General features: G+C 36.8%; 1 protein-coding gene across 3 annotated transcripts; it reads right to left on the reverse strand.

Moving 5' to 3' along the window:
- Nucleotides 1-585: 585 nt before the first annotated feature.
- On the reverse strand, nucleotides 586-27157 carry LOC131772505 (tyrosine-protein phosphatase non-receptor type 13). Of its 3 annotated transcripts, none has more exons than XM_059088419.2 (29): nucleotides 27020-27157; nucleotides 23562-23744; nucleotides 20162-20206; nucleotides 18649-18717; nucleotides 17910-18000; nucleotides 17367-17446; nucleotides 17129-17205; nucleotides 16800-16986; nucleotides 16192-16296; nucleotides 15805-15855; nucleotides 15616-15681; nucleotides 15048-15116; nucleotides 14845-14921; nucleotides 13528-13625; nucleotides 12811-12986; nucleotides 12124-12183; nucleotides 11545-11626; nucleotides 11130-11185; nucleotides 10641-10892; nucleotides 7946-8002; nucleotides 6355-6436; nucleotides 5297-5352; nucleotides 4655-4771; nucleotides 4389-4448; nucleotides 3178-3315; nucleotides 2684-2849; nucleotides 2419-2508; nucleotides 1938-2056; nucleotides 586-1441 (listed from the first exon to the last, which is right to left on the reverse strand). In XM_059088419.2, the coding sequence occupies exons 2-29, from the start codon at nucleotides 23577-23579 to the stop codon at nucleotides 1280-1282; spliced, it is 2706 nt and encodes a 901-aa protein (XP_058944402.1). In that variant the 5' UTR covers nucleotides 23580-23744; nucleotides 27020-27157; the 3' UTR covers nucleotides 586-1279. The 3 variants fall into 3 exon arrangements, with proteins under 3 accessions (XP_058944402.1, XP_058944401.1, XP_058944403.1); XM_059088418.2 differs by lacking the exon at nucleotides 27020-27157 and adding an exon at nucleotides 24167-24318; XM_059088420.2 differs by lacking the exons at nucleotides 20162-20206; nucleotides 27020-27157 and adding an exon at nucleotides 24167-24318.

The raw sequence follows: 27157 nt of genomic DNA on the forward strand, positions 1-27157 counted from the left end.
GAGCGCGATTTTCAAAAGGACACGGAATGTTTAGGATAGCCTTTGTGGCTCGAAGAACATCATGATGAAAGTCTTTGAATTTTATTGTAACGATAACGAAAAAGAGGATGATTCTGCCAAAGAAGCCGATGAAGTTGAAAAACTTGGATGGATTTATACTAGCCCGCAAAGTTTCTTTTGACTTTTGAGCGTCGATAGAGCAAAGCGCGTCAAATAAACTTCACCTTTACGCCGAAAACAAATCTTTCTCTCTGTAAAGGGGGTAACTTTCTATGGAAACCGTGGTGCTGCGTCGGTGGAAGAGTATAACAGGGTAATTTAGTATTATAAACCGATTTGCTAACGTAAACTGGCCACAGTAAAGAGTTTAAAAGGCTGACATTTCGAGCGTTAGCCCTTCGCCTATCGCTCTGACGAAGGGCTAACGCTCGAAAGTCAGCTTTCAAACTCTTTACTGTGGCCAGTTTACGTTATCAACACGGTTGATAAGACGTGATTACCCTGCTTCCACTCTGTCGCTGTGTAAGTTAGTAGTTGTTGTCTTTCAGGGAGAGTTTTTATGTTCCAACTCTCTTGTTAACAAGCTGAACACATCTCTTACTTTATTAAGAAGTACATTTACATCTTAAAGAGAGTAATAGGAGTCAGTAAGAATTTTCAGGCGATGGTCACCTGATCAGAAGAAAACAGAGATAACAGGCGTCCCTGAACAATAAATTTTACGATAACCCCCCTCAGAAAAACAAGCTTTCTAAAATGCTAGGGCTCTCTATCAAGAAAAAAATTAAACAAAACAGAAAAAAAGAAAACAGTTACGAAAGACAATATGGCCCGCAGCCCTCGCAAAGATGATTCCCGAAACACAATTTCATCATTTCATCTAACTTTACAACTCGGTCTCCAAACTTAGGGGTTTTTAATGTACAGGTGACTTGTGTCTGAAGCCCAAACGAGCCTGCTATTAGTTTAAATCCACCAAATTTAACAATGTAATTCGCTAATCTGCATCGACTTTCCATTATAAAGGCAGTCGTTTCTATTTCATCCATCTCCGCAACTTGAACTAAAACTTGGATTGTGGCTTGAATTCATATGTCTCAGTTCTTTACCACTACTTTGCCAATCTGCCACAGGTTAAATTCCTTTGACCAATGACAAAGCACTACTCCAAAAAGGTCAATGTACAGTCGCTGAACGAGATAAACTCGCAGAACTTGTTTAACTTGATAAACTGGTTAAAAATCTTTAACTTATCTTGATGAACATAGTCAGAACTTGTTTAAAAAATACTTGACATGCTACTATAGCTTCCATAACTGTCAACACTTGCTCTGTCACTGCCCACGTGGTATCCTGGGTAAGGAGGATGAGAGGACATCCGGGGTCTCTGTACGAGTAAGCGAACCTCTGAGGGACAATTCCGAAGTATGGAAAGAGCTTCCTACAAAAACAGATCGAACAAAAGATAATTAATTCGGAACAAGCTGAAATAATTCACATAGAGCACAGTGCGGTAACAAGCACTTCTTGAGGGGGATATCAACTGATTTAGAAATAAATTTGAATTAATTAAGTACAACTGAAAATGTTTGTTTATTTACATCAATATGAATTATAATTTCAATATAGTTAAGATTAATTGACGAGTTCTCAGCCTAGAAGTATGATGGAACTTTTGTCCCGTAAATTATTACAGTCACTAAGATATTACCACTGTCATAACGGCACTTTCTCTCATAAATGTTAGGATCGAAAATTTTTGGAAAGGAGGCTGAGATCTTTCAAATGTTTTCAGGGCTGGGCTTGGCTTCTACAATTCCATCGGATCCATTAGTGACATTAACACCTTCCGCAAACTAAACCACTTTCTTCTGTACATCATGAGGCTGTTTGCTTTTGCTAAACACTTATGTTTTGTAAATGAACTATCAACTTACTCTGTATGTCATCCGGTCAACATTTTTATTGTTGATTTGGAGAATAATGTCGTTCACTTGAAGCTGTCCGCACATTAGAGCTGAGCCTCCAGGAACCAGCTTTTTAATATAGATTGGAGCTTTGTAAATAAATTGTTTTGAAAATACAAGTTAGTAATTCAGAAATTCTTAAGAGCGAGAGAAGTCACTCATTCGTATTGGAAAAGCCGTGGACACATAATTGCTGTCTAAATTGGTCAGTGAATTAAAGATATTTTTTTCTCAGTTTAAAAAGACGTATTACCTATGAGTTTGTTAAAGATTCATTGTTTTTTAGTAAAGCAGTGTTCTGTGTGAAATTTATTGGGTGTGACAGGCTTTAACTCTAAGTTACCGACAAAAAAATTTAACAGATAAATTTTAAATAAAGCTGGGTGCCGCGCGTTCAAAAGTGTGTGTAACAATAAAGAAACTTTGCCAGATACATGTACATGTGACATACCTCCATTGTCTCCCCCTGTGAGACTCATACCCAGTCCACTTTGTCCCTTTGTTAGATACACCTCGAATGGTAGATCGTCCATACTGTAATCTACAACAGAAATGTTTCATAGACAGAGGTCACTTAACATGAAGAATCGGGAAAAATTGGGTTTTAAGTTAGTTTCGCATGTCAAAAAATAAAAAGAACTCGAGGATAGTGATGTTTAAACAACTAGTCATGATCCATGATTCCTGAGTGTTAGATTATTTCTTGATTTTCTCACCATTATAGCTGTCGGTGCTCGCTTGATAATGATTGTAATGCACTGCGCCGTATCTTGATTCTTGTGGGGTGGGTGGTCCGCTACTGTTTGTCATGATATCTTCAGCAGTGACTTTTTCTACTACAAGTTGAGCGATGATTGGTGAGTTTCGCAGGGCGTCAACCGCCTAAGAGAGATACAGCTTGTTGAGTTACTTGAAGCTCTATCAATTTGAAAATTTAAACGGCAACTCCTTTCACATCCTTCTTGCAACCTTGGAGAAAAGGCCTGGTGGGTCAAACTTTTCATTCTCTTTTGATCAAAAGCATGTAGCCTTCTTCGCAAAGTGTTCACTCTAAATATAGCTTGAGAGACTGAAAGTATGGTTCAATGTTCTGTAAGCATCAAAGATTTAAAAAATATCTTGCTTTCACTGCGGTAAAATCTTTCCAATGTGTCTTACAATGTACCCCAACTTTAAATTGTTAATCTGCACATGTCAAGTGGTTGCATACCTCTTGTCTTGTAGCACGCGTTAAATTGACACAGTTTACAGCCACTATTCTATCGTTGATTCCTATCCTACCATCCATTGCTGCCGCACCATTTGGATTGATAGTTTTCACAAAAATTCCACCGAAATCAGGCCCACCCTGTTGACAAGAAAAATTATTGAACGCATGATATCACCTCGGTTCATGTCCTACAGTCTCTATATTAAATGAAGGTAAATATATGAAAATCGTGCATGTGAACTGCGGAATAAGAAATAGATATGAAAATGATCCTCGCTACCACTATGCGCATATGTCGGATCTAATTAAACTAGGATAGATGCTGATAAAGGAACGCAGAAAGTATTAATTACTTAACACCGCTTTTCGTTACCATCTGCTGTAAGGAACTCTGTAGTTTTTAGTGGTTTTAAACTAAAGTGAGGAAGTATCTTATAAACAGGGCAAATGCACATTTGATTTCTTGATTTATATTTATTCTAGCTTTTTTTCTATTATTTTTACTTTTTAATATAATGTAAATTTTTACAGATTAAGAGCCGCCTTTCAGTGGAAATACTGTGATAAAGTTATTATTATTATTAAGTAGTGATCCTTCACTACTGCGAAGATCGCTCTCATATCTAGTTCTAATTCCCCAATTCACATACATGATTTTCATATACGCACAGTCAACTAATCATCACTTCACTGATTTTTTTTCGATCCAACATAATGGACCCGCTCCCAGTTGGCCTGCTCAGTCGGTAGAGCACTGTACCGCAGAGCTCATGGGTTCAAATCCCATACAGGCCTGAGTTTTTATCAATCGTTATTTTCGCTATTGCTTAAGTAGTGTTCACTACTGCGAAGATCGTTTTCATATTTAAGCCTTTATAATATAAAGTAAAAACTTAGAGCCTTCAGTTAGATCAATTACAACTGGCGAATAAAATGATGACACAATAACGGCAAATTATGTTTATTTCTCCATTCTCCTTTTCTCTTCCAAAAAATACCCAGTCTTTGTTAAGAATTTGAGAAAAGATGCAATTTGTACCAAGAACTTCTGGGAAGTGGTTTGCCACAACGGCAATAACAACAACAACAAATCTTATGTACCTTAACCATCGTAACAGATGGTCAGACTCAGCATTACCAAATTAACAGGAACTCTTGATAAAACTCAACTATCAAGTAGCATATAATATGAACAAAATCCACTGCCTTACCACAACGCTAAATCCAAATGAATGGTTGATTTTCTGTAGTTCCACTAGCATGCAATTTGGCTGAAGATGAAAAAAAAAAGAACAAAAATATAGAATTATAGTGTTTCTATTAAAATTTTCAGGCGACTTAGTTACTTTGTAGAGTAAATTCTATTCGATAAATAATAATCATTTACAGATATCCTATTTTCCAAGACGTTGTCTTATCCTCAACCATTCATGTCCAAGAAATCTAAAGATTTAAGTAATAGCGATAGCAATCATACCGAAGTTCTCAAGAGATCCTCCAAGTCCTCTACCTGCGGTCCTGCAGGCTCAGGGTTTCTGAAGCGCTCTATGACCAGTGTCGCTGTGGCAGCGGACCGCCTCAACAACTCTACAGCCTGTTGCAATTAACCGTATGAAAGTTAAAATGGAAAAAATGTCATTATGATACGATTTGCCTGCTGAGGTTTTGTAGCCGTCCCAAATTATTAACGCCAATAAAAAAGAAAAGTGACTGTAACTGTTTTGCTGAGTGAAATACGAAGGAACACAAAAAAAACATTGTGATTGAATAACGGAAATCGTAATAACATGAAAAGGGTTCTTCAACAACATGCATAAATGAAAACAGGCCATTTTGCTTAAGCAGACAGACTTTATGGCGCTATTTCGTCTGACACTGATAATTATTGTACAATGACGCCAGGTCAAGATTTTTTTTTTGTCGAATTCTAGCCAAATACTTATCTTAATATTCTGAAATTTTTTAAATTTTTCCCACAAGATTTTCATCACCACTGGATACTTCGATGTTATTCGAGGTGACGCCGTCAGGTGGCAGGCCGGTTAGTTTCTTTACCCAAAGAAATCATTTTCGTCAATGAACTTTACAGATGGATCGACGGAGAGTCTCAAATAATTACCTGTTTACGATTGAGACCATCCATTGCCACACCATTAATCTCCACTATTCTGTCACCTTACGAATAAAAGATGATACACCTTTACGAGATCGTATTTATGTAATAAATAATTTCACATTTCACAAATTAATGCTATTGATTTCAAGATTTATTCGCTCATTTAAGTTCTCTAATTTAAGTTTTACGAGGATTTTCTACATCTTAGGAAAATTCTCTACATCATTGGCTATTTGATACCACTGTGGGGCAATTTCTGTGACCATCCATCGCGTTAGATTACATTATACATGAATTACACTCGGAAATTCAAGGTTAAAACAAATCCTTCTCGGCATTAGGCTGCCAATCAATCAGTGTTATACAGTAGGAGTCAAATACAGTCAAAATCGATATCTTACACCGTAATTCTCTTAGGATGATACGCACTATTTCTTTATATAAGATCATGGAAATTAAGGCAGACATTTGACGCTAAAGTTCTATAGTTTTGCATTTAAACAATTCTGCCCACCAAATCAGAATGGTGAAATAACCAAAATATTTGAGGTACGTTTGTAAGAATACATCAACATATTACTTGATACGTTTAGTCTTAGAATAATCGCGTCCAATCAATGGACGCAAAATACAGCAAAGAAAGAATGCTATTGGTCACTTCCCAAAAAAGAAGGATGTTTGAATAAATAAAGCAATTCCTTTCCATTCAAAGGGCATCCAATCAAATTCATTAGAGCACAAGATAAGCAAGCATCCATGAATTTATTTTCCATTGCTTGAAACTAAGTAATAAAACGTAGCTTTATCAACGAAATAGAAACGTAAAATAACACCCTGGATTGGCGGCGCAACAACACGGACACGAGCGATCTTCTTTTCAAAAGGATGGCACAAAACTTAAAGGTTTGTCAAATTTTTTTTTTTTGTCATTCATATTGAAGGCAGTTGTACCCGACTTCCACTTTTAATTAGAGTGCTATTCTGTAACCGATGTTGTGATATGAAAAAAGTTTCTTTTCTCGGTCGCTGATCAAATAAGTCATAACAGATCAGTTACGTACCATTTCTTATTTTCCCTGAAGCTTCTGCGGCTCCGCCAGGCAATAGGGACTTCACATAAATTCCATCGAGTTCTGGCCCACCCTAGGGTGAAAAATAAGATAAAGTAAGCATAAGAAATCCAAAAATTTCTTCGTTTACTATAAGGTCACCATTGTTCAAAATAAAATGGGAAAAGATCGAAGTTTAGACCTATTTCGACAATCACAAGTCAAAACATACCAGAAAACATGGTTGAGAAGGACGGGAATTCCGTGTGTGAGGAGAAAAGTTTGGTGAGGTTTTGAAAGGAAACGCCACTGTTAGTAAACCGAGTCTTTCATAGTTTTGAAAACATTGCTATAGACGAAGCCGAAAGACATTTTTGTTATTACGTTTCGACTTATGAATGATTTATACGATTCTTAAACGAATTGTAATAAAGAGACCTCACTGGGTCCCCGCTGATAACTAAGAAACTCCGGCATGGCCAAATTACTTTTTCTTATAAAAACACGTATCTATTAAAATATTGCAAAGGAAAATCGATTCTACATTCCGGGATGATACATTTCTCCGTTTTTTGGGAATCTTTCATTGTTTTTGTTCGATCATCACGTGGGACAATTTCCTTCTGCTGAATTGCAGCTGCTGTAAAGAAACTTGAGTTCTACGTGATGGCGTGGATTCAGAAAATCTAATTTAAAGTTTTCGTCGTTGTTATTAAGTTCAAAACAGATTTAACTGAATTATTTACAGCTTAGATGCGATGTCAATACACCTGTGCTTCACTTCACGAATTAATACACCGGAAAGAGCTAGAACGAATTTAAAATGCAACGAAAGCGCTTCAGGTAGACAAAGGATTCTTTATGGAATTACCACCACGAAACGGCTGATTCCGCGACATCAAACGAAAAATAGCTTCTTTTATCTACAAATTGACTGGCAGATTTACGTCCGATAAGCATGCTTGTAGACCACATTTTAAATCATTTAACCCTGTTTGTTATTTTTCCTTTCAGGATTGTTCAAATGAGAAAAATGGACTAAAAACTCAGGCATATATCGAGAGCAACCAAAGTATGTAAAACTTAAGCTTAAATGCTAATTTGCGATCACATTTGTATTAAAGGTTACTATTTCCTTTCTTTAATTTAAACGGTCAAATTTCTAGGGTCTCTTTCAGAATTAATTAGAATCAACGCATAGTTCACAACAGCCTATATTTCATATCTCTACAATGTGTCAGTCGAGATAAGTAGTACATCAGGTGTTACTTAATAGTTACCGACACAGTTAATACTCTGCATGATTTGGACAAGAGTATGAAAAGAGCTCTTAATCATGACCCATTGAAACTAATTTATCCCGAAAGGCTATGTTCAAAATAGGAAAATTGTGTTCTCTCTTAGCCTAACTGGGAAAGATAGTATAGTTAGTATGACTTTCTTAGTAGAGATCGTTGACTTGCGACGTCCAAATCATTGAAAGGAAAGAATTCTTGAACAATTTTAAAAAAAAGAGCTAAGGAGTTTGGAGATGGCAAGGAACGTGGAAAAAAATCTCTAAGGACGCTGCAAGGTGCAATGAATTTCAACAAAATTATCTTACCGTAACATTTAGCCCGAAACTTCCATTGAGTTTCGGGATTTCAATAGGAATGTAGTCCTGAAAGAGACATCAGAGTTAGCCGATTCAACCACAAAAAGAAGTTTTGAATGATACAAGTCTAAACCATTGCCATAACAGAGGTATACACTGGGTCATTATCAGTACTCGTTTGTTCCCATCCTTATAACAGTTCATTGTGATTATTTTATTGAGCTACCTTTTCGGAAAGGATGGCACTTACAGTGGCATTCTATTGAGATGACCTCTGTTAAATTTCCTCTAACGTAACAACATCTGAAGTGTCTCTCATGATCATAACGACAACCTCGTTTCAATTTTACGTTGAACTAATTAGAGAATCCCGCATCAAAAACCTTTGATATGTTCACAAACTTCGGAAACTAAACAGAGGTCATCAGTTGAATGCATTTCACATTTTCTTGTAATGAATTGAACTCGATACTCTTTGTAAAAATCTTAAATGAAGAAATAGAATTAAATGAATTACTAAGAAAGATTGTAATATCAATGTTTATCATTTCTTTAAGTTTTGTAAGAGTTACTTATAAATACATTGTTTGATGCTGTTTACACCAGACTGTGATGTGGGATATCTTCATAGATTTCTTTTTCCATTTGAAAACTTTATCTTACATTGGCCTCATAGCGCATTAAAGGTTTCTCTGGGCTTCTGAACAAAAATTATCACCATTTTAAGATGAGAAGATACTCATTCATTTAATTTATTTTTTACCAGTTATTCAATTTTTTCAAGGATAACACATTTCATCTACAATTCACTCAATAATTCTTTCGTTTCATTCACTTCGTCTGCACGGTTTGAAACAAATTCTAAATCAAAACTGTAGTGGAAGATGACATTACACTTATGAGAGATATGAAAAACCATCTGAGATAACCCTCAAATCTTCCTGCTGATTACATATTGCCAGCTTGTTATACAGAGTAGGCCAAATTGACCTCTTTGCACATTATTTGAAGAAACAATAGAACGAAGATAGTATTGTCTCGCTTAGGGTTGCCACCTTATCATTAATTACTTTAACTGACGCTCTAGCACTCACTCCAATTCTTTACGAGGCTAAATAGAATAAACTACTGTATGTTTACAACAGTGAGGTAAATACTTTAAGTTACAGGTTTATCATTATAACGGTTAACCCTACGACTAAACTTTTATGTAATAAAGAATTACACTTTCTGGCACAGTTGTGTTAACGAAAATAAAAGAGACAATAAAGATAAATTAAGTTTGAGGCCATTGATTTTGTAATATGGCTAATTAACACGTCTCTACCTGTCTATTTTCATTTTCGAATCCGGTTATAACCACTACTTTGAGTCTTATACAAACGAACAGTGTCAATATTGTTCAGTTATTCTTCGGCATGTTTTTTACATTGCAACTATGATTTCTAAAGCTGATTTTGGTTTTAGCTGTTATTATCGTTTATTAACATAGTTAACAATCACTTGATAATATTGATTTAGCAATAGCATCAATCCGACCAGTTTTCTGATCAATTTTTTCCTGAGAAGAATGTCAGGTTCTTTTCATCACTCAGAGCTCACTAGACCACGAAGGCTTCATCCAATTCTACACAGTTGTTTCCTTCTGAACCTTAAGAACACTATTTGTTTTGTAAATTCCTTCTAGTTCTTTATCATCTGTGACTCTACTAATTTCCCGATCAATATAATCCACATCCTTGCAGAAAGATGTATCTTTTTGCTCTAAATTAATATTCATGCTAGATTTAACCAAATTTTTCCGCTCTGTTTCCTGCATATCACTCGCATCATCTTCAACTTTGAAATTTATTATTTCATTACCACCCTGTTCAGTTTCACTGCTCTCCAGAAGCTTTTTATATGTCATGGTTCTTTCCAGCCCTTCAAGAGCCTCTACTTTTCCCCTTTCTACGGCATCTTTATCTCCCTGCTGACTTTTTGAATCAATAGTTAATTCTTCTTGGGTTAAGGGGAGAGGACTACCTCGCTGAGAGCTGCGGCCTTCACCATGGGAAAACCCGTCCCTATTTTCCAAACCCTGATTCGGTGAACCGCTTAATAACTGCTCAAGCTCATCGCGAATTGCTTCAATGTCCCCCGGGTTGAAAGATCCCTGAGTCATTTCACTAAACTCCGAATCAAAATCGCTTTCACAGCAGGAAGATTCTGATTCCTCCGAGCGCTTTCGTTTCGGTGAAGTTGGAGAAAATAAGAAGGAATGGATTTTCTTGAAAAACCCACTTACAACGCTTGACTCCTCATTTGGCGGAGTCTGCTCCTCCACTGATGGGAGAGGCTGCGATTCTTCTTCTACTGACAAGTTTTCCGCTGGAAGCAACTTTTGACAATCGTCTAATGGAGCAAGAGACTGCTCTCTTGTATTTTCCTCGGTTTTATTTACTGGTGACTTTGTTCCCTCCCCAGCTAAGGAATCAATTAAATCTACATCTCCTTTACACTTTTCCGGTGAATCCTCCGGAGAGCCATTTTCGTTAAGAGCCGTTACTTTACTCTTTGCCCTTTCCCTTAAAATAGCCGACACAGCTCCCTTTGCAAAAGTGTTCCCTTCAAAAGGTTGTGCCCAGGCTATTGCCTCGATAGTGGTCCGCTTTCCTAAAGAAAGTGTTTCTGAGTTTGGTTCCTTTACATTAGTAGTACTCACTGTAACTATGTCTTCAATCTGGTGACTTTGGCTGGGCACAAACTGCTGTTGCATGGAGGAATATTGTGATTCCAATGAGGGTTGACGTTCAATCATGGGCTGCATTTGCTGCTGTCTGTGAGGGTGATAAAAAGCTGACGCTGATTCAGACCCAGGCATTACTGGCTTGCCATTTGGTGTCGCAGGAGCTGCTACACAGCTCTCTATCAGCATTGTGCAAACATGAGGTGCTGTCCTTAAAATGTTAACAGCCTGCGTACCAGGAAAAAGGAAGTAATTTTATAATGGAATAGAGGAACAATTGAATGAAGGTCGTAAGGCTAACTGGAACAGATTTCGAGATCCCAAAATGCGCTTATTGAGAATTATTTGTGGACACACTAGTGTAATTTAATTTTGGATCCTACAAAAGATATTAGGGTTAAAGATGATCTATTATTCAAATCTTCTCTGGTTCTAGAGGACCAAAATCTTTTTCATATAAATTACCTCTTGCCTTGATAAACCCTCTAGACTTTGACCGTTTATTTCAAGAATTCTGTCACCTAACAAAAGAAAACCAAGTAAATTAAACAAATCACAGAAAGACAATAAGGACCGCCTACTTAGAGGATAGAACCTGCCCCTTTATTTAGCATTTAAGAGCATAACCCTTTATTCTTAAACTGTTTTGGTCGGTCCTCAGCAATGATTAGTGACCTGAAATGTCAAACGATAGGCAAACCAAGGGTTTAAAATTTCAGGGGAAATAATCTTTACTTCATGCTAAATTCAACTCTTCTTAAATGGTGAAGTGTCAGTTTGTCAGAATTTTCTAATGATATCAAATCTCTAATACATTACAAGAAAAGTTACTATGTCAGGATGCTTTAGTATTCAGTGAATGTGGATCAAGAAAACTCACCAATGTTAATTTTTCCGCTGAGAGAGGCGGGACCTTCTGCGGCCATGGTCTTCACATAAATACCACCCAACTCGATACCACCCTGTCGAGAATATGACGTCACCACTGAGACTATACCAGAAAATAGCTATGACGAAGGGCTAACCCTCGAAACGTCAGCTTTTAAACTCTTTACGGTGGGCAATTTACATTATCAACTCTGTTGATAATACTAAATTACTCATACCAAACAATGCTGAGCAAAGACAGTTAACTTTTTAACGGCTTTTAGTTTGAGCTTGAGCCCCTTTTTCAGTCTCTTGTTATTGTGTAGACTCTCCTGTCTTTTCTTTTTTTTTTCTTTCTTTTTTTTAATCTTTAGAAATGTTTTTTCCATAGAGGAATTTGAATTGCCCCTTTCTCGAAGAATATTTCTCAAAGAAGTGAGAGTTAGCAACAGAAATATCATTCACAAATGGTTTTTTTTCAAACTCTCTAAAGTTTTATCTAAGTTTTTATCTTAGTTTTATATTAGTAAAATTTACCATTATTTATTATTTTCAAATATTCGAAGATTATCTTCTTTCATAAAATACTTACAATAATATTGAGTCCCAGGCTCCCGTTCACCTTCTGAAGCTGAACAGGATGAACCCTGACCTGAAATATATCAAGTCAGTCAAGGTAAATAAAGAGTCTTTATTGCTTCTTTTTTCACTAAAAAGCTCTTTAAGAATTTGTATACCCCTTCCTTCAACAACTCGGAAAAAATCGAGGTTGTTGATTTTTATTTGGTGAGAGCTCGATCCAGTGTAAATTCAGGGGTTAATTCCTTCATATAGACATCTCAAGGTAAATGATGATGGTGATGTCACCGGTTATAGAGGCTCATGAAACAGTTTCAGAAAGTTTTGCGTAATGTCAGGAGTACTTTGGTATTCCTGTGATTGTTAAGACTATTATTAAGACATATTAGGGGACACAATTGTTGGTGATGCTGTCGTTTTCATTTTGGCCTACTGATTAAAAAAAATCTAAATTCACCATGAATCAAATGTGACATAATTAAAACCTCAACTGGTTGGAGGCCAACCGGTTGGCTTTTTACAAGCGTGATCTAGAAATGAAGTAGGAATCTCTCAGAAACAAATCCTTCTAAGAACTCTGGGTTCAAAGTCCAACAAGATCTCCACTCGAATTTGCGATTGGGCGTACGTTTTTTAAAAGAGAAGCTGTAGTTTATTTAAGCTCAAGAAAACAAACGCAAAGCGACATAAAGTGGCTGACCTGCAATGGCTGGTCCTGCACTGGGCACGCTGACCCGTTCAGATGTATCGCGGGACCTATTCCAGGCGGCTGTATGACCCCTGACTCGTTTTCAGGCTTGCCCGCGGCTGATTCTGGCATATCTCCAGCCAGAGAGTCGGATTCGTCGGTCTTTACTACTCCATTCATCCTGACCACTGCAATAGCATACAAAAAAGGCTGATTTATCTACAATAAGTGTTGCTACAATATTAGTAGCCTCTTTGCTCAGTAAATCTGAACTCGTAGCCGAATGACAATGTTTGGCCATCTTTTGGCATCAAACAAATGACTAAAAAGTGATACCCCATGCCACAGAGCAGCCTGTAGAAATCAAGGCCTCATGAACCTGAGAAAACCCTCTAGAGTCATATTAGCCACATATTACCACAGTTCTTTTACTCATTATCACAACTACCAACGCGTCTGAAGAGGGTGAAAGCAACTGATTTGTAAAAAATAATTGACCTCCTAGTAGAATTAAGACGTGACGTATGACAGGACAGCACTACGTAAGCTACTAAAAATTTTTTGTGATTTTCTGCTTGTTTATAACTGCTTTACGACCTAAAATCCCAAGGAATTATACTGCGCGTCTTTTCCCAACGACTTCTTTGTCGGTATGTAAATTAAAATTTAACAATATGGACAACATAGTGAGTGGTTCGTAATAAAAACATCATATTTTACTCTATTTACCTCCATCTTTTGGATATTCTTTGAGGCTGGATAACTTCATTCCCATCATCATTTGGAATTTATAGAAAGATGTACACATTTTCAGCAAATAACGGGACCTTTAACCGGAAAAGACACCCATTAGAGTCGGAATTTCATTGAAATATTGCAATACATCAAACTAAGCTCGCTATATACATGCAAATTATACTGTAAGTTACTTTACTGGCCAAAATTTGCTTTCTTTAGCAAATATGTTTGTTAGATTATTCTCAGTAATTTATGAAAACTTGTTTATCTTTGCCGTTCACCTCACCAGAGTATAAAGCACATCAGGAGGGGGAGAATTTCCCTGCCCGCGAGAATCATGCTTTGTACGTGCAGTGGAACCATTGATCAATTCCGCCAGCAACCGAATTGACAGTATGTCATCTGTTGCCTTGGAAAATCTTTGAGACTGGGAACAATTTTGTATTTTTCGTCTCCCCCGGTAACCTTTTGACAATTGGGAAATTCACATCAACGTGGGAAAGTGTGAAACACAACTTTTGTGATTTGAAGCGAGGACGCCTTAGTCATACTAACTTCTTTGTCATCTTTTTTAAGGAATTAACTACTCATGCGATTTAGTTGCCATTGCCTCGATAATGGAACGTAATGAATTAATATGTCGGTCAGAATTTTTAAAGATTTGACTTAAGTGACGAATTAATTCTTCACAGGTAGATAGCGTTGAAATGTAGCGTACAAAGTAAAGCCTGAGAAACTGAGCCTTCGGCAAGGCTTCGAAAATTAATTTGCCCCCCTCTTCCCTTCGCTTCATGTCTAGAGCCCAAATGATTCCCAGGAGGCATGCTTCCAATCATTGTTAAAGCCCAATGACTTTATTTACAATTTCGCTTTAAAGATCAATGTCGTCGGAAGGTCTCAGTTATAATATATTTCATTTATACTTTCGTAGTTAAACGAAAATATAACAAAAATCGCTCTTATAGTTGATTATTAAGGATAACATGATCAGAATGTTTTTAAAAGAATTTAATTTTAAAGAATTACCATGGCAGTAAAGAGACACGCCAAAAATTCCCATCCGAAGTCTCTTTGATCATCCAAGCGCCAATAAATCAATATAGACAATTTTACCTTCCCACTTGTTTCAATGATAGACGTTTATTCGGTGGCTAAAATTTTGAGTTTTCTGAGTAAAAGATACATTCTTGCTTCTCGCTGCAAAGTTTGACGGACAAGAAAAAAAGTTTCTCATTCTGGGGCATCAAAATGACCGCTGCTAGATTAAGATCTACTTATAATAAATAGCTTATAAAGACAAAAACTTACTTCTTATAACTGCATGTGTACAAAACCATTTTGGAGGTTTCTGGATCACCGTGTGCCTCAATGAAAAATCGTCGCCGCTACGAAGACAAAGAGAGGATAGGAAATCAGGAGAGTTCTTTGGACAAATGTAACCATCTTGATAACAGGAGCTTCCAGAAGGCTCATAAGCGAACAAATGAATAAAAAATAGCATGAATACTAACATGAAAGGCCATCCTCTTGATGTTTTGCCACGGATGACGAAATGTCGGACTTTTTACGACTCCTCTTTCCTAGAAAACAAATATTACTGCACATTAGACTAGGTTGATTTACAAACTTGAAGTGGCTGTCATATTTTTTGGGTGTTGGTTGTTGGGAAAGGAGGGACAATCGTTATCTTGGGGAATTAACAAGGAGAATCAGCTAACCTCGGAGGATCGTTGGTTGTTGTGAGGCCGGAAACGGGGAAGATTGGGATCTCAGGGACCAACGCACAAGTTTTTGCTACCAATAGTCTTTTAAGCGGAGAACAGTATTTCTAAAACTGGAGCATTGTTTTTTTCCGGATAAATCGCGCTTTCGACGCAGTGAATCATCATTAAAGTTATATGAATAATTTTTGTCAGCACAACTGTCTCAAGGCTGTCAAGCTGCAACTAGTTCGCTATTAAAAGTTGACGTTCATAGAAAAGACTCTATAGCTTGTGAAAAAAATAAGAACTAATCGAGTGTCACGGCGCGCTGAACAGGTCCAAACGGGCTAGAATAAAATCACTGGAGACTACTTACCTCGTACACAATGAGGCCTCTGACACTGATGCCTAAGCTAAAACCGCCCCTCTTGTCTTTTTTAAACTGCAAAGATAACATTTCCACGTTTTGTTTCATGATCCCCTGGAAATCTTCTCATGTTCGTAACTCAATTTTGAAACTCTGTTTTGTCTAAATTGCCACTCAAACGCATTCGGTTGGCCTTACCTTTGACACTTTGTTGAATATAATTCCATACTCCTGTAACTTTTGTGCCTCCTGCGGAAACAGTTTTAGGGAATTATCAGAGGGCTACAATAAGGAGTGGAGGAGACTTGATTAACAGATGTGAAAAGATATAGATTTTCACCCTACATGCTGGCTTCCCTTTCGTCACGTTGGTGCAAAACCAAAACTTCAACCCTTTTACTGAAGACCATAGCACCATTCTGGGACGGCCCAAAAAGCCCAAGAAAGGATACCTTTTTGTTTCCGTTGATGTTCTTTACATTTAGTTTTATCTTAACCTCTACATAACGGCAATGATCTCTTAGGCATGTCCCAGCTGTGAGAATTACACACAGAGACAAAGAGGCTGTTTACTGGTCTACTAACCTTTAAATACTCTATTTCGGCCTGAGCATCACTGAGACCAGTGTGAGTCTTATGCATCGCAGGAAGATGCTTCTTTATGTAGGAAGCAGTAAGTTTGGCAATTGCCTTTAAATAAACGAAGAAAAAAGGGTATTATTCAACTGCAAGTGAAGGAAATTCAATTTCGCTTCATTCCTGTTATGTCTGTGGGTCTATGATACATCTTTCTTTTCTTGCTTAGTGAAACACGTACTTGAAAAAGGATTTTCTCCTCACAAATAAAACAGACGCGACTGACAGACAAGGTAACGAAAACAACAGCAATAACAACAACATCAACAATGACAACACCGGAAAGCTTTGTTCACCGTCCGGACCACATTACAGAGAGTGTTGGCCACCAAAGTGCGATATCTATATTCACAGGGGGTAAGCAGTCAGTCTCACATACATCGATACCAATTTAGGACGGCGCACAGCTACTAACAGAAAATTTTTAAAACAAATCTAGCGAGAAACATTAGGAACACGCAATGTATCTTTCCCAACATTTGGCTCCTGGTGTCTGGACACCTCCGATGTCTATGTCTTCGTAAAAAGATGGCCATCTGGTTTAAGTTAAAGCTTACTCTCTGAGGAAGATAATGCTCTGGAACGAAGTAATCCGAGCCATGAACGGTCTGGTTATAATCCCCTACTTCTGCTTGGAGAGCATACGAAGCTAAAAGCATAGCAGTTTCTTCGTGAACGTAAATTCCTCCTTCCAGGACATCTTTTCGCAGCTGCAGGTAGTACAAGTGTCTGGTAGACTGTTGTCTAGGAGAGTTTTCCGGGAGAAACAATTATTGACGGTGGTTGTTTGTTAAACTTTATAAATTTTAATGTGATCGTTTAAACTAATGAATATAGATATTTCCCGACTAAGAGACCCCGACCAAAACTTTAAAGTAACACTTACTGAAGAAGGCAAATGTTCTCCACGTAATACTTGACACGGAAGAAGATGGTGAAAACAAGGGAGGAATTGCAAGAAACCTGAAATTAAGATATTTATGCATTGCTCAAAAAATGCATTTTATCGCTCACTTAATATGGATATTGTGAAGAAACTTAATTAACCCATTAAGCAATAATGACGACAACCTTGTATCAGGTAACGAACAGTAGAAGATCATTTGTCTCAGTAAACAACTTACATCGTCTTTCCATAGATGAGGAGCAAACTTTGCCAACTTGGAAAGTTTCTCATTCAAGTCTAAGAACTCGTGCTCTCCATCTGTAAATATAAGCATTTACTCAAACTAAATAGATTTACGGCAGAGAAACCAGCCTTAAATTAGATCTCTGTAGACAAAGGATGAAAAAGCTAATAATTTTTAAGCGCATGATTCGAGGACAAGGTAAAAATGAAATGTCCTTTGATGAAGAGAACAACTGACTAATATGGAAATTTTAAACTGAGAAGAGAGTAACGGAAATCTGCACGAATGTTTAAACTCAAAAGTCGCCAAGAAGAATTGACTTCCAATTTAACTTGAAGTTGAAAATCAAACAGGGCTTCAATTTACTCCCGCGCTGGATATATCTATAGTATCAGCTTCATCGACAGTAACTTCTGAAAATTCTCCGAAATTGAATAAACTTCCAGAGAACTCACACACTCTTGCTCATCATTAATTTCCGATCCATACATTGCAGCCCAGAGATCGCGAAATAAAATTTACCTACATTTTAATTACCTTTTATGATCATTAGTCCAAAGAAAATGGTTTCTGTGAGCCCAAGATGATCCGTGATGATGGTATACAAATCTTGTCCACTAGCAGATGCCTGTGGTTGATTAAGGTTGCTTGGTTAGCTGTTTTTGATCTTTATATCGTTCAGGATTGCAATTTTGTGGCCGATATTGTTTTGTGAATCAAATGATCGGAAAAGCATTAAATAAATCGCGACCAGTAAAGGGGGTCAAGAAACTTTTCAACTAAATCGTCTCATCCTTTTTGCAGGTGTTCTAACAAAAAGAAACCACTTACTGAAATATTAATATTTTAAGAGCAATTGCTATCACGTTCTTTTATTCCCCTAAAGTAAAGCCAATTTCTTGAACGTTAGATGGAAGCTCTGGTATTTCCTGACATAAATTAACCAAAAATTCATGTCTACGAAGAAGAAACAAAGGAGCTGAAATAGAAGCCTCAAATATAAACTGAGCTAAAGTTGAAGGCGAAAGATAACTTTGACCCCTCACAATGCCTTCGTAACTCATAAAAAATTGTCACCATTTTGCCTTATTTTAAAAAAATATTTCGGCACATTAAACCCCCGTACTTTTTTCGAGTTCTGTTGACTAAAATGTTCAAGTAGACAAATGGTAAAATCGTCAGTGTACCATTTTCTGCTTTGCTTAAGAAGTTTCTTTATCATGACGCGATCGAATTAAAAACTAAGAAAGCTTCGGTTGAAATGAAAGAGTTTTACCTGTACTCTAACGTTAAGCCTCTCTCCATTGAGCAAAACCACATTGATCAACTTGTCACCCTCACCGATCTGAAACGAAACAAAATCACATGTAGTAACTAACGTCTTGAACACGTTTCGACTCGTACAGTTGGGCATCGTCAGCCTTTCAGTTATCTACTGTGATGTGGCACGAGTTAATAAAATCATAGTGGTGAATGAGCTTGTAACTTCCGTTCAGAAGATTAACATGCAAATATTACCGCTTACATTTATGAGAACAATATGACAGACAATACAATTGAATATCTTCAACAAACCACATGTAAACACAACGAACGGAAGACGAAATCAATAATTACGATTAAAGTAGGGATATCCATTCGTTAATGTTCTAAAACCTCACCGCGAACCAACATAAGCTGGGGGTAAAAAAAAATGAAAAAAGGGAGACTAGAAGCTTCATTGACAAACAACGCGTATACCAGCTACTTCCTCGTGCAGGTGGTGAAAAAAAGTTGTTTGACAGCTCAGTGAATTTCCCAAAGCTTATTTTGAGCAGAGTCGTTTTCTACCGATTTTCGCCTTGTAACGCAAAGGTGCATAATAAAAGAGATACAAAACTTTCTTTATGTTAGGTTTCTCTGCTAAAGGTTTGGTTTGTTTAATTTACAATGTTGAGTTGCTACTATAATTATTCAACCAAGCAATCTATCTAGCAATTGATTTTGTAAAGAAAATCTACCGAACTTGATCGAATTAGACGATGCTTAGTTCTATTTAAAGTAAATTAGGAATTTCTCATGTTTTCCTCGCTTCTAGCAAAAATTCTCCCAAACTTGATCAGTCTCATAGGTTCCTTTCAACGAACATGTTTTTGTGAAAAGTTTAGACTCCTGTTGTTAAAATCAGTCAAGCTGATTTTATCAGTGCACCTTTGCGTCAAGGCTTATGGTCTCTATGCAGCAAATTCTACAAAATCGGCCAGAAACTCTTCATTTTGAAGGAGATCAAAATGCTGTTTGAAGAGAACAAAAAGAATTTCAAATGAAGCCTGAAAGGAAAGGAAGTTTGCTAATATAGTAAATGGATGGCTATGTGACAATTTTCCTACACTTTGCTCATTTTCGCGATTGTATGGGCCTTTTTTCTTTTTTTTTCTTTTGAGGTGAAGGAAAGCTCGCCCGATCTTTGTCGTCATATCGAGAACTTAGAATAAAATTATACTAAAGAGTTTCTGTATGCAAATACATCTTATGCGTGGAGTGCAATTAAATTAAGTAACTAACCTCGTGGTATTTCTGTTAAGAGATTAACAGCTTTTTTTAAACAGATGCATTTTTGTGCCTCGTGCAAAGGCAAGAGTATTAAAAGTGGTTTTAGTGAACACTACATCCACTGTTCAACAGTAGAGTGGCAATGTGCTCTATAAGAGGATATACCATGTAGGCATGCATATGTCAAGCAGTGAGACAAAGAAAGGAAAATGGAAACAATAGTACAAAAAAGAACAAGATAAGAAGAAGTAGAGTACCAAAACGCCTGTCTCCTCGGCCTTGTCGTCTGCCCGTCTTCCCGCCTGAAGTGGAGCCAGAGTTAGAGAAGAAAAATTCCATGTTACGTTTTGAATCGAAGACGTTAATAAGAATAATAAAGCAAAGCATTATTAACACATTTTATTAACTTACAAGAGAGCTAGAGAGACATGGTTTAATAAGCAGACATTCAAGTTATGAAAGCGTTAATAATTGTTTCAAATTAGTAAGCACAATGATAAGAAATTAAACAGAATTTTCAGCTGAAATCGACGCAACAAACGACCGAAGAGTTAGGATTGCAAGCACGCTCTGCAATAATTCTATGACAGAGACAAACTGCTGGACCTCATCAGTGTGTCATGCTCAGAAATGAAACCAGCCCAGTTTCCAAAATGAAGAAGGCTTTTGAAGTCATTATTCATCCAAATACCTTCGTCACATAACGGTGATCACAAACATTACGACTCAAATTACAAAGTGGATTTTATTTCAATTGCGTAACAAGCACAGTGGTTGGATCTGAGGGTCTCCATGAGTAATATGAGTGTTCAAAACTACAGCTATCAAAATTAGTACTTTTTGCTCGAGAGATTAAATATACATGAAGTATGCACGATAATGTTTATGATTGCCTATCCTCAAAAACATTAAAGGAGGTAATAAAAATTATCAAGGACTGGATTAAAAGGGGTAAGGAAGAGGAGTGGGTAGAAGCAGGCCGTTCTCAATTCACAATATGTGTAATTCAGTTGAAGCTTTCCAAAATTGATGTTCTTAGCAAGCCAATAACGTTTTCACGGTCGATGCTCCCCGTTTATTATGTTTATATAGAAAGTATTTATCAGGCGTGAGTTTAAACAGAGTTCTCTGCAGACGGAAATATCTGTTAAGTGAACTTCGACTTTGTTCACTACTAGCATCTTTCATCGATAATTACGCGACCAAAAGTTTCATTGACGCACGGAGAGCACAACTTGATCTAAGTTTTCTCCCTTTTATCTGTGAGTTCTGTCAGTGGTGAAGCTAACGGTTGTGTAAGTGTTTTGGACCATTTTCTTTAATCAGGCTGATGAAAGCGTTCAGCTGATTTGAGTCTGGTTCATAGAATATCAGTGTAAAAGATAATTTTGCATCTGTAAACCCGCGTAATCATGGCAGCCAATCATAATGATGGTGGAAATTACAGGCAGCCGTTACCAGTGTCTCAACAGTACTCAAAGTAAAAATACTTAACAATCTAAAGCGCGGGAAAGCTCGCGTAAGGAAGTCTCAATGAGCTTGCCATGCTATTGGTTAAAAGAGTAGCATGACTATTTTTGACCAATCAAAGCGCGGATTGACGCAAGAGCAATGCATTACTTCTCGGATTCCTTTCGAGCTTCCTACAGTGCCAATATTCATCATTTTCCCTTGAGCGTTTTTTCTTGGACAATATGGGATGATGACCTTCATTTAGCATTTCCTACCATTATATGAAGACCACAAAGCAGGAATATCAACTTACCGACATCTTGTGATTATGATTTTTAGAGATCTCCTTTTGCGATTCTTGGTGTGACCATAAAATTATTTTAAAACGAATCAAAAAAAGATTTTCTGAATCGGCTGTTTTCTTCCAAAAGAAACTCCTGAATAGTAGAGAGCGTTGGTAGAGTCAAGGATAAAAGCTATCTCATGCTCCACTTGCTTTTAGGGGATTAAGGATCGTATCATGTCTGAAAACTGAATTTGGCAAACAATTCTTCTCCAACAGACTGACACGTTTATCGCGCTATACTTTCGACACCTATACCAAGGTGGGATTTCTTCAATTTACGAACTTATATGTGAGACAAAAGGGATTTTGTAGACAAAATTGAATTCAGAATCGCTTAAATTGTCGAATAGTTCAAAGAATCATTGCAAATGTAAATTGGTGAAATGATGGCGAAAATGGTGAAATATGTGATCACAGTCTTCAAAGCTACACTGAGGCAAAGGGAAAAACCAAATAATGAAATGCAGAAGAAGAGCCGTTTTTGCGTATGTTTTCTTAATAATGTACAAAGTTCTAATGGATATCAGTTAAGCTTCTGGAAAGTTAGCGTAATCAGTCATTCAGAAAGACAAAAAGACGATTTCATATATTCAGTGTTTACTAATTATCGATGTCTATTCCACTTGAAATATCGTTGCATGACACCAAAACTGAGTCGGCTAATTCGAGGTTTCGAGGTTAATGTAGAGTTTGAAAGAACAATCAATTATCAAAGTGAGAACGAAACACCTTTTTATGTTTGAAGCCTCAGATCTTGGTAGATGACGTACATAGCTCACGAAGCAAACATTAGATCTGACCAGGAGATATTCTTGTGGAAAAATCACCGCGGGAATGCTCAAATGAGATTACGCGCATATTTCGTGTTCAAATCCGGTACATCCGAGGCATTAGGTGTCAAAGCGTTTCTCTACAAGTGGTAAAACACGCGTAAATAGAAAAGAAAAGCGCTGATAATTCGCGAGAAATATTTATTCTCCACAGGGGCTAATCAGCTCAGAACGGTGGCCCGTTTTTAAACATGCAACTTTAATAAAGAAATTATTCAGAAAATTATTCGGTAAATCGTAGCATTTCAACGGACATGGAAAACATATGTAGAGTATAAATGCAAGGATTATGAATCGATCCACCAGCGCAAGGACAAATCAGTGTTTATAGTTCCTAACGGGTTAGGAGAGGTGCAAAAAGTTCGATTGCGTTCAAAGTTTGATTTCTGAGTCAGCGGATCGTTTAGCTTTTATCGTGAAGCGTATTTTTCCTCACTTTATACAATTTGCATGAGTGCAACTAGTTTAGAATTACCAGGGAGATAATTTTGAATAAAAATATGGTCATATATTTCAATTTGTTTTAAGTTGCATCTTTCCAGGTAAGTATATAATCGACACCTATTTGAAAAAAAAAGTCTCGCATTAAATTGCATAAATATGGCTAGTTCAGCTATTTTTACGAACTAAATCAGTAGGAGTATTTCATCTGGAACATAAGTTTTGCCCTTGTTTAATTCAAACAAAGGTATTAATGGATTTCCGAAAAGTTCAGTCTTGTAAATGCTTCAAAGCTTCGTTTGCAAATGGACTCGTGGTAAATTTACAAAAATCGTATTTTTCCGCCTGATAAAATTTCAACTTGCTGTAGCAATACGACGAGCCAACTGTGAGACAAAAAACCTGACAAGACTTGATCATTGAAAGAAATACTGCGTTAAGTCTAAAAATTGATACTCCTTTCGCATTAGCTTTATAAATATTACTGCAGTTTAAGTGGGAATAAGAATGAAGCTTGACGTATTCCGAAGCCATTAATCCCTGAATGGAAACTACTGTAACATAGAACAAAATGTGTTCTTTACTTACCACTGTTGCAGCATTCATTAGAGAAGTAGCTAATTCAGCTTTTACGAAAGCAGATTTGTCTTCTGCATTTTGTCTCCATGATGTTTTCGTTTCGTGTGCATCGAAAACAAATTATTCGGGTTTGGACCGTCTTCGGTGCTCGCTTACATTTCCGGCTGTCAACTGGACGGAAACCTGAAAGATCTAGACATGAACGGTTCTTTGTAAGTTACAACAATAAGAAAAAACTTTCGGTATTTCTAATATCCCTCATTTTTCCTCTCATAACTGAATTTTCTATTTTTTGCTGAATCCATCACAAATAGATTTGCAATTGTTTTGGTTTCACTTGTCTTTGAATTCCCTTGAAAACACCTTGAGCTTATTGAATACAAAACCATTTGGGTTGCCCAGAGGAAAGAATCGAAAGCAAGGGAGATATTTCCAAGAGAAAGATCGGCGAGGTCGGGAAAATTTTTTAAAGTTGTCAGATTACAAATTCAAGGCAACCAAAACAGTCATGAAGCGACGTAGTATTTTTCAAACCGGGATAAACATATTGGATCTCATGTCTAAAAAAGAAGAAATATCGATTAATGTATCTTGTACATGAAGAAAAATCGTACCTGAGCAGTATGCGGAATTTGTAAGGTTTTCAAAACTTCACGATGTTGTTGATGCGTCGAATTTAGCCGAGCGCGATTAAATTTCGCTTTGATCTTTAGACAAATCGATGAGCGACAGGGCGACAGGTGAACCAAACCAAGCCTTATGCAAATTAGTCAACAAAATCTTCAGATGCATAACATTATCCTCTGCTCTAAGGATCGTGTTCTCGCAGCAATAGAAAATCATAACATGAATTAAAGCTTCTCGCGCGGAGACCTCTTCCACGCACATTCGCCGGCTAAAATTGAGAGTTTAAGCCTTGATGCCCACGCAATTATTTTGTGCTCTCTTCTATTGAGGAAATAATCCATTCTTTTAGTTAGTACATTAGCATTTCTCGTCCTGCAACGAGAGTTTTATTCACATTTTCAATTTGCGGTTTTGTATTGTGTCGGATTGTTCAAATACGTTTTTTGATTACAAAGGCCTTGCCTGCTGCGAGATATTGTTAATTAATGTTATTTCGCTGAGGACTCTCGAGAGATGAAATCAAAATTCAAAGGGATAACATGGAAATAATACAAAAAAAGGTTTTAGCCTAATATGCCTTTCAAATATTGTATTTAAGTAACGCCGAGTCAAATTTCGCGGCCATTAAAGGTGATGAGTTTTGCCAAAGTCGAGGTTATTTTTTCTTTTTTTTTCTTTACATTTATAATTACTGCACGATTTCTTGTTTTGTAGCGGAAGAAAAAACCTATTTTTGACGATTCACTACGCTTATATAAAAACGTAAAATTTTTATATCTGAGGCTTTGGTGTTACATAAATTGTCCTCGCGCCTAGGGACTCTAAAGGAGAGTATAATGCTAAATACCAAAATAAATCATGACAGACAACTTTAGATTTGACATAGAAATATCAGATCTGACCAAAAACTGGAAAAAAAATCTCATTAGCTTTGAGTGACAGAGATATTCAAACTAACGAAAGCTCCTTATTACTGTCAGATATTACTTAACAAAAAGCTACAAACAAAAGGCTTGCATCGGTTCAAATCGAAACTGGCATTCAACTTTTGCCAGACATAGGCTATTTCAATCTCTGATTGCGTCTTTTCTTCCGACAACTTGAAATGAATTTTGCTCAATTTTATTAAAGACTTACAAAAAAAAAATAATTTCCTACGCAATTCACCCACTTTCCATTCAAAAAGTACGCCACTGCATAAGTGTTCACAAAACAAATTCAAATCGAACCATGTTTTACGTGGGCCTAAATAAACTAATTTATTTTGACGTCATAAGGTTAAATATAGTCTAGCATAACTACCTAAATGCCAAAAGAAAACTGTTGAATTTAACCGTAAATTGTTTGTTAAAATTTTACATCTTGACCTTAATAACGGTGAAAAGATGTCAGAATTCAGGAGTTCTTATTTTTCGTGACGAAATTCGAGTTGGGGCACTGATGTATATGCTAAAACTACGGCCGTAATTGCGCGTGATTTTCATAGAATACTCAATCTCTTCATACTCTTTTCGAGTAGTACTTTTCAAAGCGCATTCAACGTACACTGTTAACAGCTAGTAATGTAATGTAGATATTTAAATGGACTTTTTGAATACTATTGAAATAGTGTGGCCGCGACCGCTCGGTTCTCGTTGTTCATTTTTTTTTTCTTGCGGTTCGTTGTTCCTGCTCTGAACAACCGGAATAACAGACTTCGTTCAGTTTTGAGAGGAAATCAAAACATTCAATTAAGTTGTTGAACGGACGCAAAGTGACAACAAAAATTGATAAGTTCGCTTTAGATGTGTTCTTAAATTTTGACTTGTTTTTGATGCTAACTCAAAGAGATAATACAACAAACCAACTGTTTAACACATCTGGAAAAGTGCAATTAGCCCTAAGGTGATACGATCTAGACTGCAACTCGATAGGGAAAAACTAGGTACTTACATCAAAAGCACACATTTTTTCCTTGAGTAAGCAAAAGCAATTTTCCTTTGCCTATGCAACAATAATTTTGGTAATTCAATTTGCACGTTGATCTCAATCACTCTCAGGCTATATTACCTAAAATGTTCGTTTCCAATTTTATGTGGTCACGTTCAAACATGACCTCATCCTACGTACCTGGTGATATCGATGATTTGTAGCAAAAAAGCGCTTTGATTTGACCACGTCAAATTAACTACGCGTGCATCCATTTTTAAAAGGGGTCAAAGGAAGCCATTTATACGAAAATTGATAGTGAATGAAATTGAAAAGTGTCCCGCAATGATGGCAAAGACGTGCTCTCCTGAGAAGCTAAATACTTAAACATTAGTTGGAAAAATTTTGCATATTGATCTACTTTACCAATAAACCAGTACATACCGATATAATGTACTATGCCAAAACTTACATCCAAACTCATGAAACAGAAACCGCATCAAATTTATACTGCCTGCGACAATGGCATAAATATCAAATCCGAAGTAATTTTAGAGTCTGCAAGCCATTATTTGGTCAGCGGTTCGCGCCATAAGAAAATGACATAAGCTACTTTGCGAAGTGTCAATTCAAGGAATATTCCCTTCAGACTGGAATTATATTTAGGATGAAAAGGAATCTCTTCAGAATATCGCTTTATACTAATCGCCTTTTTGCTGGTGAAACCATTCGAAAATGTTTTGACCATATATATTTTTTTGTAAAACACCAGCATCAGAGTATCAAAATAAAGGAATACAGAAATTCCCCTTAAATCTTCAGCTTCACAATCGAGTAGAATTGCGAATAAAAATTATCATATGAACAAATCTGCCACCTGAAAGCGGGTATCGAATTCAAACCGTCCTCATTCAACAAGAAGCATATCTTACCTTTTTTAGAGAACTCTTTACACTCGTTACTTCTGGTTATAAAGGTATCCTACAATTCACTATAGTAAAGACCCAAAGAAAGCTGTGCAAAAGACGGAATATCCTCAAACCATGCTACAGAAACGAGAAAAATGTTGC

This window comes from Pocillopora verrucosa, chromosome 1 (assembly GCF_036669915.1).
Source record: "Pocillopora verrucosa isolate sample1 chromosome 1, ASM3666991v2, whole genome shotgun sequence".
Lineage (NCBI taxonomy): Eukaryota > Metazoa > Cnidaria > Anthozoa > Scleractinia > Pocilloporidae > Pocillopora > Pocillopora verrucosa.

Excerpts from the sequence above, each read along its gene's own strand:
- LOC131772505 (XM_059088419.2), bottom strand. Across the intron at positions 11,186-11,544 it reads CAGCGGAAAAATTAACATTG|GTGACAGAATTCTTGAAATA; the intron begins GTGAGTTTTCTT and ends TTCTTTTGTTAG. Across the intron at positions 2,509-2,683 it reads GAGCACCGACAGCTATAATG|ATTACAGTATGGACGATCTA; the intron begins GTGAGAAAATCA and ends TTTCTGTTGTAG.